The sequence below is a fragment of the Ursus maritimus genome (genome assembly GCF_017311325.1).
Source record: "Ursus maritimus isolate PB19 chromosome X unlocalized genomic scaffold, ASM1731132v1 scaffold_X1, whole genome shotgun sequence".
Classification (NCBI taxonomy): Eukaryota; Metazoa; Chordata; class Mammalia; order Carnivora; family Ursidae; genus Ursus; species Ursus maritimus.
The window spans coordinates 107100328-107115397 of NW_024423319.1; the positions used below are offsets into that span (position 1 = coordinate 107100328).

At 45.6% G+C, this 15070-nt stretch overlaps 1 protein-coding gene across 1 annotated transcript in view; it reads right to left on the minus strand.

Moving 5' to 3' along the window:
- Window positions 1-15070, minus strand: part of SMS (spermine synthase) — a 50541-nt gene that overhangs the window by 21601 nt on the left and 13870 nt on the right. The window contains exons 2-5 of the mRNA XM_040633523.1: window positions 8846-8964; window positions 5686-5778; window positions 5077-5141; window positions 195-370 (exon numbers count right to left, since the gene is read on the minus strand). Of these exons, the coding sequence (XP_040489457.1) occupies window positions 195-370; window positions 5077-5141; window positions 5686-5778; window positions 8846-8964 (453 nt within the window). The remainder of the gene's footprint in view (window positions 1-194; window positions 371-5076; window positions 5142-5685; window positions 5779-8845; window positions 8965-15070) is intronic.

Here is a 15070-nt window from a genome sequence, read left to right on the forward strand (position 1 = left end):
AAAAAATAAAAATAAAACATGAAAGCCCAGACAATCCACAGGTTGGTTAATATGACATAAATGTTCCTCTCAAAAAAACAGCACTGCCAAAGACAAACCAGGACAAATCCACAATGGTGGTATTTGTCAGGAAAGCACCATAATCTAAAACATCGTCAGTCTGCTATGCAATTGGGGTAAGGACGAATACTTACTAACGTCCCCACTAAGGATAAGAATATTTCCAAATTGCTTCGAGTGTAGAATTTTAATGTTCTGATAAGGTGAATCTTCATCATATACCACTTCATCTATGTCATATTCAACCAGGCGACCATCAGCGGTGGGCCAATATCTGTCAATAGCCCCTCCTCGCACTATGGGTGGTAATCTGTAAAAAGGGAAAACAAAAATGAGCCTTATAGAACACTGCTTATGGTGCCGCTGCCTTAAAAGTGAACCTGGAGGGACGCCTTGGGTGGCTCAGTTGGTTAAGCGTCTGCCTTCGGCTCAGGTCATGATCCCAGGGTCCTTGTATGAAGCCCCCAAAACAGGCTCCCTGCTCAGTGGGGAGTCTGCTTCTCCCTCTCTTTCTGCAGCTCCCCCTGCTTGTGTACTATCTCTGTCTCTTTGTCTCTCACTCAAATAAATAAATAAATAAAATCATCAAAAAAAAAAAAAAAAGTGAACCTGGAGGGGCTCCTGGCTGGCTTAGTCAGCAGACGATGCCACTGTTGATCTTGGGGTCGTGAGTTCAAGCCCCACATTGGGTGTACTCATTACTTTAAAAAAAAAAAAAAAAGCGGGGGGGAAAAAAAGCGACCCTGGAAACGTGAGTGTACAAAGGCAAGCCACGTTACCTTGGGCTAATTCCTGAATCGTGTACAAATCTGAAGCTTGGGCTCTCAGCTATATACAAACATGGCCACTTCCAAATCCCAGCAACTATTGTACATTAAGAGGTTACTTTTTAAATAAACCTTTCTGGCATGCCTTCAATTTTCCCTAAAAAAAAGTTGGAGAAAATGGCCACCTCAGATACCACACTTCACCCCAAATACTTCAGCAGGAATCTCTTAAGACGGCCCACCCCACCACACTGCCACTACCACACTCATGCATAAGTGCCCAGGGGTGTAATATCATCATCTGGTATGCAATCCACATTCAAATGTCCCCACAACTGTCCCCATCATGTCATTTATAGCTGTTCTGCTTTTGAATGAAGGATCATACGCTGTATTTTGTTTTCCTTTTTTACCCTCATTTCACTGAGTATAGTTTTTCCCCCCGATGTGTTTCATAACACCTCAGGGGAAGTGCAGACCAGGTGTTCTGCAGAAAATCCCTAAGGTGGGTTTGCCTGAAGACCTCTTTCTTCATTAACGTCAGGGTGGCAGATATTTACACAAGCATCACATCAGGGGCAGACGAGCGCTTGTCGTATTATTAGAGATGCTAAGTGTGACCCGTTGGTTCAAGCCGATGGCATCAGATCTCTCCATTTGCAAAGGTATCTTTTTTCCCTTTGAAATTACAAAGCAGGCTATGGAGTAGCCCTCTAAAACTGGGCGAAGGCCCTGATCTCTCAACAGACCTCCAGTAGTGGCTTTAGCACCTAGAAGATTCTTGCCTCAATCAATTATTTACTCGAAGGACTGCAAACTGAGCTCAGATTTTCCCATTCCATTCTTTTGCACACGGCTCAGTATTTCAGACAACGTGAATGTACTAGAAACTACCAGCAGAGGACACTAAATGACAATGAAAACCAGATCCAGGAAAGGGGCTTGGCAAATCTAACATGAACACAAAATGAGAACTCGCTGCATACATAACACAACTGTGCGCAAGTCATGTGTTCTCTGACACAGTGGTATTCTCCAGTAACGCAGCTGTCTCTAACACAGTGGTATTCTCCAGTAACACAGCTGTATCTGGCACAGTGGTATTCACCAGTAACACAGCTGTATGCTAGCACCTGCTACCTCTGACTTGCTCCAGTAAGCCTCTGCCCTCCCACTCACCTGTTTCCAGGAATACAGCCTGAACCTGTTTTCATGAAGCTTCCTTTGAGCAAATACTAGCAACTATAAAGAACAGTAAGGTTGGGGCACCTGGATGGCTTCATTGGTTAAGTGCCCGACTCTTGATTTCAGCTCAGGACATGATCTCAGGGTCATGGGATCGGGCCCCGCATCGGGGTTGGTGCTGGCTGTCTGGTCTACTGGGGACTCTTTCTCTCCTGCCTCTGCCCCTCCCCCAGCTTGCATGCGCTCTCTCTCAGTAAATTAAAAAATATATATAACTATATATATATAAAGATACATATATATAGATATATAAAGATTTATCTATCTATATAAAGAACACTGAGATTTACAAAGCAAATTCCCATGAACTCTCATTTAATCCTAGCAACTCCTGATTTAACCACTTCTTGCACCATTCAAGGGAACAAATGTAGCTTCTGGAAGGTTCACAGACCAGGACAATACCTTCTCCCCTCCTTTCCCAGCCTAGAGCAGGCAAAGAGGACTTGGGGGAAGCTTCTTCCACCCCCGGCTGATGGTGAGTAGATGGAGGTGGGAGAGTAAACCACCTGTGACATTAGATGAACGTGACAAATATCAAGTCATGGGTCTTCAGGGGAGGAAACCCACCTCCTGGTTGACAGCCAGTCAGCTACAGGAAATTACTAAACTATGCACAAACCCGATGAAAATAAATGTCCATTCTCAACTGTGTCACTAAGTGCCTTGGCTAAAGTAAAGAGCTCTTTTCTCAATTGCAACACAAATGGTTTTCATTTTTTAAAATTTTATTTTATTTTTAAGATTTCATTTTTAAGTAATCTTTACACCCAAGATGGGGTTCAAACTCACGACCCCGAGATCAAGAGTCACACGCTCCACTGACTGAGGCAGCCAGGCGCCCCACAACACAATGGTTTTTAAAGACTGGTGAAGAAACAACAAGGATCTCTAACAGGATGAGGAAGCCATTTCTCTTGATGAAGTACTCATCCTAGCATGAAGTTCATCTCCTTGTAATGGGCTACAGGAGATATCCTGGAGCCCCGCACCACTCTTGTTTCAACCTTCACTGCTGAAATTTAAAAATGGATTGTAGAGAGAAAGACAGAGTACGTCTTGGGTCTCAGATACACTGTGTCAACTGTGCTATCTCCCTCACCCCCAACCCCTTGTTTTCCTATTCCTTTTCTTTGGAAAAATAGAATATAAAAATAAATTATCTAATACATCCCATGGCTTCTTAGTTGAAAATTCAGATTTAACTCATGAGCCACAGGTGAATAATGATTTCAGATAATGTTACAAGTTACTTGTTAATGACTAAATTTCTAACCATGTCATTCCCCAGACAGAAAAATGGCACCATTCTTGTCCGTTTGAGGCCAATTACAAAAAGCCTGCCAATAACTTCTTGACCCCTCTACCCTGATTTTATGAAAAGCTGTAAGAGCACTGACAAGCAAAAGCAAGGTCTGTATTTTGAACTGAAAATATGAAGCTTTACTCTCACTTCGAAAACTCCTACACCCAAAACAAAGACTTCTCATGAGGGCTGAAACCCATAAATGTTTTCCATCTATTTATTTACTCCTAGAAGTAACCCCAATAAAAGTGAGACCAATAGAAATCAGAGGCATTATGACGCTGGCCAATTCATTATCACAGAGTTAATACATTTTAGAACACAGCGGGAACCTGCTGAATTCAGGCTGGTGCAGATAGGTGTGCACCAGTCGAAGGGATGCTGAAAACTCTGCAAGCGGGGAAAGGTGGAAAGTCCAGAGAAGTGTGTGGGTGTGGACATGTTTTTAAGGATAGGGAAGAGGGAAATATGGCTGAGATGTATACCGAACGTAAATCTAGGTGCTCTGACAGATTTCAACCAAGTGGGCAAGTTGTACACCGTTATGTTCATTTACTGGCAGTTTCCTGCTTTCTACCCTACCAGAGATTAACCAACCTTCTAGTTACCTTACATCAGCCCTGGAGCTTTCCTATGGGCTGATGAAACTTAGCATGCTGAGCTAGTTAAGTTCCTCACATCCTAGGTCTTGCCAAAATGAATGCGTGCTTCTAGAAAGCACTGCCAACCAGAGAAATCTGTATTCTGGTCGCTTCCATCAGTGATGGTGTGACCTTGATAAAGTCCCTCTAGGTCTCTGTGTTTGCTGTTGTGAGTAAGGGACAGGCCTCCTACTTTTCGGGGCCTGATAAGGAGCCACCCAGACAAGACAAGAGCAAACTGGAGAATTACTTGTTAGGCATCCCTGATTAACTCCTGTTCTTAATTCCCAGGACCCACACAAGACTATCCATTCCAACAAATGTCAGAGCTGTTACTTCTATCAAAGCTCTTTTAACATCTGTTACCATGGACAAATACTGCTGGACTGTTCAAAAGAAATGTTCCAGATCTGCGCTGTGCACTGTGATAGTCACTACAGCCATTAGCTACTGACAGGAAGCTAGGAAGACTGAGGAATGGAACTATTTGTATTAACTGAAGTTTAAATAGGTGTAGTCAGGACAGGGGAAGCTTAACTGTCTTTATTACCATTTGAAAAGAACCAACCAGTGGCTGCTCAAGGGGGGTGGCCTCTCAATTCTTAGTATTTTGGGAAGTCACCTTACTTGAAAGCTTTGAGGCATATTTTCTGTCACCCCATCTTGTCAGAAATCTTACAACTAAATTCCACGTTGGAGCCCAGAGCTCTGCGCAGAGACAGCAACCTTTTCACTTTACTGGACCAGGTTGGGGAGTTCTCTCTCCCTTTTGACTGAGGCAGAAGCCCCCCACCCCCAGTTCTCTGCTTTATACGGTTCCAGCTGAGAGTCAGTTCACATCTCCTTCCTACCTTTGTTTCATTTTACGCAGCGCGCGTGCGTGTGTGTGTGTGTGTGTGTGTGTATGTGTGTTCATACATTCTGTCTTGTTTGGGTGCAAGGCATCCATTAGCTCAGTCTACCATGTTGTCAGAAGCAGACACTACTCAGGGACGACACCACCATTCCAATTTTACCAGTTAAACAAACATAAAAGGACATCCAGGAGTAGACTTACCGCTTCACCCGTACAGTACTGTCCTGACTCAATTCTTTCATTCTTTCTTCTACTTTGTTCAAAAGCTACAATTAAAAGAAAAGAAGGCAATGGGCTTATAGAATAAGCTGGGTGCAACAGCTAAGTTTCCAGGAGGCTGAGGCCATGGTGACAGAGCTGTGCAATATTCCTGTCCTCCCCCATCCCTTCAGCAGCCTCCAGGCCTGGCCCAGTTCCACACCCACACCAAGCAGCCCACATGGTGCTGACCTAACGTCAGTGCAAGTCACCAGCAAGAGAACAGGAAAGGGGAGAGAGCAAGGATAATGGAGATACAACATCCTGCTTAAAGGTTTACATTTCATTCAACGGAAAGTAAAATTACTCAGTTTTCAAGCAGTCAAGGGAATGAGGACAAGCCAGGTTCCTAACAACAATTGAGGAACCACTATTTTTCTTCTAAAATCACTTCTCTGGAGGGAGGAAAATTTAAAGGTAACTGGGAGATCAGCAATTATGTAAAATCATTTTATCATTAAAAAATATGAGATTTGATGATCCTCAAATACTTGTAATTACAAATACGTAAAAAAAATAATTAATAAAAGTAAATAAAAGTGAAAAACCAACACTGTCAACTTCTTGGCCTTGCGAATCACCATCATAACTCTGAAGATCAAACAACACCAATCCATGTGGGTAAATTCTCAAATTGGCAAAGCTACAAAGGAAAGCATAATTTTAAGGTTAGGAATTGCATCATGGTATTCAAAAGAAGAAAAGACACTAACCCACCCAACTAAAAGGAAAGACCACTGGTCTTTTTTTCCCTGAGTTACATGGTTAACCCTTTTTGCTTTCTTATGAGAACCTCTTCTTGGGGGTGGGGAGCCACCAATCATTTAGGTAAGATTTAGACAGTCACCAGATGCTAACGTTTTCACATAATGGGTTCTTGGCCCCAAAAAGTGATTCAGTAGCAATTTCTGTGAACCGGATTTTTTTTTAATTTTTTTTATATATATACATATGTAAACTCCACCCCAACTCACAACCCTGAAATCAAGAGTCGCATACTCTACCGACTGAGCCAGCCAGGTGCCTCTGTAAACCTGATTTTTAAGAAGGTTCCCTGGCACATGATTCGGCCAAGTTTACTAACCATGGCCCTAAAACGAAGGGAGGGTAGGAAGGGCATACTGGGTCCTCCTAATTAACCTTCAAAGAGTTCAAAACAGAGCCCTGGTTTTCTGACTGCAAGCAGGTGGTGATTAAACTGATTTAGTTCGGGGTTAGCACACTCCAGCCCTACAGACTGCACACCAGACCCAGCCCACAAGACGTTTCTTTGTAAAGCCTGCAGACTAAGAATGATTTTTATATTTTTAAGGAGTTGTTTTAAAAGAGAGAGAGAATTTGACAGAGACTCTATGTGGCTCCTTACCGAACAAGCTTTCTGACCCCTGATTTAGGGGATCTGTGCATTTTTCTTAAAATATTAGAGTGTATCACATGCAATAAAAGTCAATTGTGTGGAGAAACTTTTGTTTCAATCATATGTGTATCTGTACTGTACAGACACAGACAACTATGTACGGGGTTATGATATTAAGTCGTGGTTAAAGAAACATTTGAAAAATACTAAATCAGAAGAATTCTGTTCAGAGGATATAGGCAGTGTGCTTGGATTAAAAACTAAACACTACTAGTTATTTTCACCCTCAGCCTTCAAATGGCCCCCAAATCAAGTTCGGCTCTAGGAAACCACAAATAATTTACACCTGAATGCGCCTATCCTTCCTTCCCCCTCCACCACCCGCAGCACAAGGGAGAGGAGGGGCCGAGAGGGGGAATGGGAGAAAAACATCACCCGGAACCACCTGGGTGCTTCTAGTGCAGTCCTCTCCCAATGCAAGTGCAGGAACACAGGAGCAAGGACAACGCTGGAAGTTAAAACCAAGTACCAAGCTCAAGGGATTAAAACCAAAAAAAAAAAAAAAAAGAGAGGGAAAAGATGCGGGGGAGGGGAGCAGGGTGGAGAAAATGAAAATGAAAGGTGGCTGTGGACCAGGACCTCAGCATCACAAAGTGGCTATTAACCAGAAGTCAGGGGAGAAGCTGGCATGGGTGGGAGCAGTGAGGTTTCAGGACAGGCACCATGGGGATGGGTCCCAGTGGACCAAGCTGGAGAAGAGGGAGACCAATGGTGAAAATTCGTTTTTAAACTAAGCATGTACATTTTCATTTTTTCTGCTTTCAGGAGCAATTTCTAACAGCTCTTGTCATTCAAAATTCCCTTCCAGTAAGAATTCGAGGCCCCTCCAGACAAATGGAAATGGTGTCTCTGGTAGAAGACTCAAGAAATGAGGCAAAGAAGTAGGTGGGGCCTGGCTGCAAAGGCAGTTAGGAGATTCTAAGAGAATCGAGGCTTCAAAGAGCCTACGGGGTGGCAAGGTGACATGGTTCGATTTGCTGTGGTCCCCAAAGGATGGACCACATCCAGGACAGCGAGAGACTGTGGCAGGGAAGGTGGAGAAAAGAGGCCAGAAAGGAGAGGGGCTGAATGCAAGCCTGCAGGAGCTGGAAGGATCAAGGACAGCTGCAAACCTCTACTTGCAGGAAATGTGCTACTAACTGGGCCAGGGCAGGGAGGAGGGAAAGAGAGTTTTGGTGGTGGTGCGGATTTCAGGTCACCCTTGAGAAGAAATGATTTTAGATACATCTGAGGTATCTGCTAAACAGATACGTGGAGATTTGCTACATAGTTAGAAATACAAATCTGCGCTTGGGGAGAGAGAAGCCAGGAAGTTTCTGAGAAGCATCAAGAGAGGGGACACCAATTACCCCCATGGGCTGGAGCATGCTGACTTATGAAGAGAATAACGAAAGGGGGTACTCAGAAGTGAAAGTTTCCCTCATCTCCCAGCACTGCCTTCTGGGCCTCTGAGGTCATGGGGGTGGTTATTTTTCCTTTTAATAGAGAAACAAGAGAGAGAATGTGAGACATTAATGAAACCATGTGGAATTCTAGTACTTTGTACCCATTGGGGAAAATGGAATTAAAGCCACTGAAAATACCCAGGAGTTCACATTTTAAAATTAATAGTGCAAATTACAAAGAATCTTACTAGTTTTGCATACTAAACCAGTCTAGATAGGAAACAAAACTAGACTTAGGAAGGCACAAAGAGCTCAACACTTTGGGGTCTTCTGTTATCAGTCAGCTCTTAATTTAGGTTTCCTTTCCTCGTCCCAGAACATACTGATTCTCATCTACATACTGATTAGGTAAAGTCTGGATAGCCTATAAAGGTCTCAAGGAAAAGAAGAAAACAAGCTGAAGTCTTGGATCCCCTCAGCTTCCTGTCAACCTCCGTATAGACATTCTCTTTCTGCCTTTGACAATGGTCCACATTAATTGCTAATAACGTACAACAGTGCTACTCGCAGTGGCGTCAGCCGGCCAGCAGCATCAGTGTCCCCTGGGAGCTTGCTGAAAATGCGATTTCCGGCGCTGCCCCAGAGCTGCTGCATCAGAAACTCTTGGAGCAGGGCCCGGGAATCTGTTTTAACCACGTCTGAATCGTGGCCTACAGTTCACACTGCTTCTGCTGCCCAGGGGTTCTGGGTGGTAATCGCTTCCCCCACCCTATGCTGTCCTCAGTTCTTTCATTCTTTCTTCTACTTTGTTCAAAAGACTGCCAATTTCTTGGCCTTGTGAATCACCACCATAACTCTGAAGGTCCAACACCACCAATTCATGTGGGTAAATTCTCAACCTGGCAAAGCTGCCGTTTTTGTTGATGTAGGTCGCTAGATAACCATGGTCTTGCCAGTTGTGCACCGACTCCGTCATCCCTTGCTCCTGGAAAATGGACTGGAGGCCTTTTAGAATGGTCTCGCCATCAGCTGGAGAACAAGGGAGAGAAGGCAAGGAGGTCAGGATGAAACACATTCGAAAGGAAAGCCAGTGAGGCATAGTTTGACGACTAAACTTTGTAAGAAAACCTGAACAAGAGTTGCCAGTGTCACTTAGGCCCATTGTCACGAGCTATGAAGGTTCTCAATCCGATGAGGAGAGGCTACACAGATTACCAGGTAACACAAGAAAGACACAAAAACACCGACCACAAAGTAATTGTGCCAAGGACGCAGACAGGAATTCAGCCAACCAGAGATGACACAACACAATGTTCAGCCTAACCAGAAATCCAAGAGAGCAAATAAATGAGCTTCCATTTTAGGGAAAATAAATTAATGAGGATATACAGTGCTAGAAAGGGGATGTCCACCCACTCCTGATGGGTATAATAAAGGACTTAAGAACTTTTGGCTTTATGGGGGCGCCTGGGTGGCACAGCGGTTAAAGCGTCTGCCTTCGGCTCAGGGCGTGATCCCGGCGTTCTGGGATCGAGCCCCACGTCAGGCTCCTCCTCTATGGGCCTGCTTCTTCCTCTCCCACTCCCCCTGCTTGTGTTCCCTCTCTCGCTGGCTGTCTCTATCTCTGTCAAATAAATAAATAAAAAAAAAAAAAAAAAGAACTTTTGGCTTTATGTTCCAGGTGTCTCACAATAAGCATGGGTTGCTATTATAATAGGAAAAATAAATTAAATGGGGCTACTCAGTAACATATTTCTATATAGTAGAGACTGAACAACAATTCCTTATGGGACAACCTGCTACTCACTGTGACACCATCCTTGGCCAGAGGCCCATCTTCCCCTCTGCCTCCCCACCGATCTCCCAAGTGGAGCTCGATATCCCCAGGTAGAACGCTGGTCAAGGTTATAGAAATTGCATTAATCTCTGCAGGTTCACTTGATGCCAGAATCTTCAAGAACATCCAACATTACGACACTTAGAGGAAAGGCAAAATGCAATTTGTTCTCCTCCAGTCTGATCTGCTAAGCACTAATTGCCTGAGAAGGGTAAGATAAAGAACCGAGATGAGACAAAAGGAATTACTCCGTACTGTCCCACCAGCCCTCCACAGGCTGGAGCTTTTTCCACATTGACAGAGAAAACAGTGTAGGCCGCAAAGTGTCAAAACGGAGAGTATGTACGAAGAATATGTGACCTGAACCAAGGCAAAAGAAAAAAACAAAAAAGATTCACAGCTGACCGCAGTGTGGTTTCACCAGAAAAATCACAGTAGAATTCCTTCCATAAGCTAAGTAGTGCCAACGCTTGACTAGAAGTTAAGGACTTTTTTCACCCTACTGAGAATCTATCTCCAGCGATGTCTGGAACTAGTCCCCAAGACCTTCCAGAGCACAGTAAAAATGAAGACCACGAACTGGGTTCAGAGGCCAAACTGCACAGCAAATGTGTCTTATTCTAGGCGCACGGACTTTTCAAAAAACGAAGAGTTAGCTGCCACTTAAAAACCAGATTTCAGAGTGCCTGGGTGGCTCAGTCGGTTAAGCCTCTCTGCCTTCCACTCAGGTCATGATCCCAGAGTCCTGGGATTGGATGAGCCCCCTATCAGGTTTCCTGCTCAACGGGAAGTCAGCTTCTCCCTCTGCCCCTCCCCCTACTTGTTCTCTCTCTCCCTCTCTCTCTCTCTCCCTCCCTCCCTCCCTCCCTCTCACGCGCGCGCGCGCACACACACACAAACACAAATAAATAAAATCTTAAACACACACACACACACATTTCACCTACCCCCACTATAGTGGGTGGAATGGTGGCCCCCCCAAAAAAGATATGTTCACATCCTAACCCCCAGAACCTGTAAGTGTGACCTGATTTGGAAAATGGGTTTTGCAGATGTAATTATGGAGCTAGAGATGAGATCATCCTGGATTATGCAGGTGGGACCTAAATCCAAGGACAAGAGCCCTCATGACAGACAGAAGAGGAGACACGGGGATAAAGAGAGCAGGTGATACTGCTAACAGCCACAGGCCGAGAACACCAGCAGCAGCCAGCAGTGGGAAGAGGCAAGGAAGGACTCTCCCCTAGAGCCTTTAGAAGGACCGCGGCCCTGCCAACAATGTTTCTGAACTTACGGCCCCCAGAACTAGGAGAGAATGTGTCTGTTGTTTTAAGCCACCGGATCTCTAGCACTTTGTTACGGCAGCTCTGGCAGAGTGATACACCCACCAAAATTGGTATTTTCAACGTTTGTTAACGATAGCAAACAGTGTAGCAAAAATGGCAGTGAGGGCATCACTTTTTAATCTTCCTGAGTCCCCGAACACAGAGAGAGCTTTTAGGATAGCACCGCCAAACCTCACGGACAACATTTAAAACACGACTAGATGAGTGTGCAGCCCCAAGCCCCCAAACAGGAGCAGGTGGACACAAGTGGGTCACAACCCAGAGGCCTGTATGGTACCAGCAACTGTGTGAGAGGAAGTCAAAAAGCAAAGGGACTTCAAAGTTCTCAAAAATATACCGGGGGGGGGGGGGCTCACCCACAAGGAAAACATCTCCTCTGAGAAGGCAGCACCTAGGAGGCCACAGTGAGAGAGAGCAGGGGACCTGGGTAGAGTCAGAGAATGTCAGGGTGGCCAAGCCCTATGATGGCCAAGTGAACTGAGGCTGCTTCCAGGAAAAAGCCCCTCATCAGGGAAAGACTCCTGGAGCAGAACGCACACCACACACCCATCGCGACACAGGCATCACCCAACACGGGTGGTGACCTCATGTCTCATTAGTCTCGCTCATCCCTAGCAAAACTGTGCCTTTGGGAAACTCATTTGGCAGAAAATAGCTGGCTTCACTATTCTGAAAATTGGTTTCAGGAAATTAAAAGGTGGAAGCCTGACTTATATCCCCTGAATGATATTTGGGTTTAAGACCAAAATCCACCCCCTTAAAAAATTCCAATTTCAAACTTCATAAAAAGAATGGACCTCGTTCAGTCTGTCACTGAAGCCTGGTGGGGTCAAGCTACCGAGGAAGTGACTGAGCTGCAGGGTGGTAAAGACAATGTGCCCAGCACAGCCGAGTCCCACATAGCCCAGCAGTACTTGCCCTGAACAGGAAAGCCACTATGTCATTATTCAATCCCTCCTTGGCTAGAACAGATGTTTTCTGTTTTGAAAGTGTATAAAACAAATCATCACTCCTGGTAAATGGCCTCAAGACTGGGTTTTGTTGGCACATTACGAAACAGAACACAAATCCCCTATGCTGGTGAAGGAGACGATCCAGACGGGGCCACCCTGCGCGTCACTGGCCAGGCTGCGCAGAGAATGAGGACCTCGGCCCCAGGGCTGAGCCGGGGCAAACTCTCTCTTGGGCCAGGGAAAGGGGTATCTTTGTCTAACACACCTAAAACCCTTGACTGCAGGCCAAACCCAGCATGGCGACCGCCCCCTTTTTCTAGCTGGCACAATTAGTGGAAAGGCACTGAGGGGGCTAATGTAGGCCCTCCAGCCAGGTGTCAAACTGAAGAAAAACGCATTACGAAAGAAACCCAATGGAGAGTGTTACTTATTTCTATACTATGGGCTTGCCCCTCAGTTCAGAAGAAGCTGCCAGGTCTGAACGTTATTTCTGGCTGTAACCACCGCCTGGTCCCTTGTGAGCACTGAATGTGCCGGCCCTGCGGGGGATACACGGACCGTGCCCTTCTGCACTTTCCTCTTGTCTTCTCCTTCTCGCCCTCCACACTGCTCCCAGCCCTTGGAGAAGACTCCAGAAAGGGGCTCAAGAGCTCAAACAACTTCCCAGCAACTCTTTTCCAGAACCAAGGTTTGAAAATGAAAACAAAGCCGAAGACATGAGCTCCACTAGGTTCAACGATGAGGCTCGCTTGGTCATCTTGATCTCAGAGGCTCAATAAATGTTCTGGGGGTAAAAGAAAATTTATTTCAGTTGGCTAAATTAACCATCCATATTGCCATATCTTTGCAGAGTTTCTAGAATATCTAAACCAGTGGTTTTCAATCCTAGCAGTAATTCCATTGGAATTACCTGGGGAGTTTTTAAAACTGGTATGTCACATCCTAGACCAATTAAAGAAAAATCTGCGGGTGAGAACCAGGCATCAGTATTTTTCAGAGCTCCCTGGGAAATTCCAATGCACAGCCATGGTTGAGAACCACTGAGCAAAACCACTAGGTATGAGAAAGAACAAGAAATCCCCACTATTTCCAAACTAATTACAGTTGAGTCACCAAAAGGTTATAGAAAATGTTGAAAAAGGTCTGAAAAAAGCCTGAACTCCTTACTAACAGGTAGCCTCTTACTAATAGGCAGCCTAGGACATGCCCCAGAAAATGCTTTGCAGTTACCCAATTTCAACCTTCATGCCTCTGTAGTAAGAAACATATACCATGACTGAACAAAATGTACTTGGTTGTATCAGGGTTCTTCAACTGGGGCTGACAACATATGGTGTGAAGGACTGTCGTGTCCCTCACAGGACTTTGGCAATCCCAGTCATACACACGACATGTGGGTAGTCCCCAACTTTGTTTAAAGAAAAAAAAAAAAAGACCCCACACTCCCGCTGCCCAGGGGCAGAGTGGGGCGGGCTATACAATCCCTTGAAAACTACTAGGTGCTCCAAAGGACTGAAAACAAGCCTGAGGTCAGAGCATACCCAAATGTGGGAACACCAAGACTTCAATGTCCTAAGTGGCTACAAATCAGAAAATCTGAAAGTAAATTCAAAGGCTGAAAGAGATATAATCACATGGCTTTCAAGTATGCATGGTACTCCAAACTAGGCTAACAAAATGTTTGGCAGAAGTCCTTACAAAAGTCTGGCCAGGCAAGAATGATGTGCAACTCCTCTATGACTCAGCCTTCCAAGTGCTCAGCAACACAGTGACCTGTCCCAGGGCAAAATGTGTCCTTTGTCCACTAGACAACTCAATGTCCCCGTTTCCAGACCACCACGCACTTTGTGTTTATTCAACAGTAACTTAAAAAGAATCAACTTGGAGGTCTGGTCCAAATTAAATACACCACTACCAAAAGAAAGGAATTGAGGATGAAAGGGGAGGGGCTGGGACGAAGGCCCAAGTTTCATCTCCCTGCCTCATTTTCTCCCCGAGATCTATTTATAGGCCGCTCCTGGAGAGCTCTGACTCTCTATCAGCTCCATCCAGATGGCTGAATCCCAAATCCATACACCCAAATGGAACCTGCCTCCTGCCTAACTGCTCAGCACACTGTCCCAGTCAAGTGTGAAATCAGACGTGGACTTCTCTACTCCCTCCCCTAGATGTTAATACCCCTGCCACTTAAAATCCCCCTGATGCTCCCCTTGAAGCTTCTCGCACAAATCACCCACCACAGCCTCTCTGCCCCTCCAAACTCACTGGCCAGGCAGCCCCCCCAACAGGCATCACTTCCTCAACCGTGAGATGGGGACACCACTTTGCAGGGTTCCTGTTGGGAACCTGGCACAAGTGTTCCTTCCCTCCATCCCTCGTGACCTGGTGCCGCCATGTAACCGGCGCTCCATGAGGCAGGCAGCCCCAAGTGTAAGGGCAGTAGAGCAGCTGCCCTCACCCAGGCTGACTAGCCCAAGAAGTCGAGCGATTCGTGCTGAATAAACACTTAAGACACCCAGCACCCTGGCAAAAAGGGGGAAAACATACTTCAGTTAGACCCATTCCCACTTCTTTCTTCCATTTTAAGTAATGGCTAAGATCCTGTAACCTCCTTAACAAGGTGCATTCCAGCAGCAGCTGCCCTGAGGGAATAAGCAACTCTTACACCCAGAAAAAACCTGTGGACCTCAACTTGCATCTTGGAGTCCTTTTCAACTTCAAACACTTGAGTGAAGAAAACTCAGGACAGAGTGTGTGGCAGCCGCCCCTTGTGCAGGACCATCACAGGACCATCATCTGCCTGCCTCGGGCCAGAGCCGCGCTGGCCTCCTCTGCAAAGTCAGGGGGCTGGAACGGGCGAGTCGCTCACATTCTAGCAGCATCTGGCTCGTGAAATTAGGAGACAAATTTCTATCCTTGCCAAGCGTATCTTTAATTATGAGGACCGGAAATGCCACACCTCCCCACCAAGCCCCTGTCCCGTTACTTTGCTTCCCAGC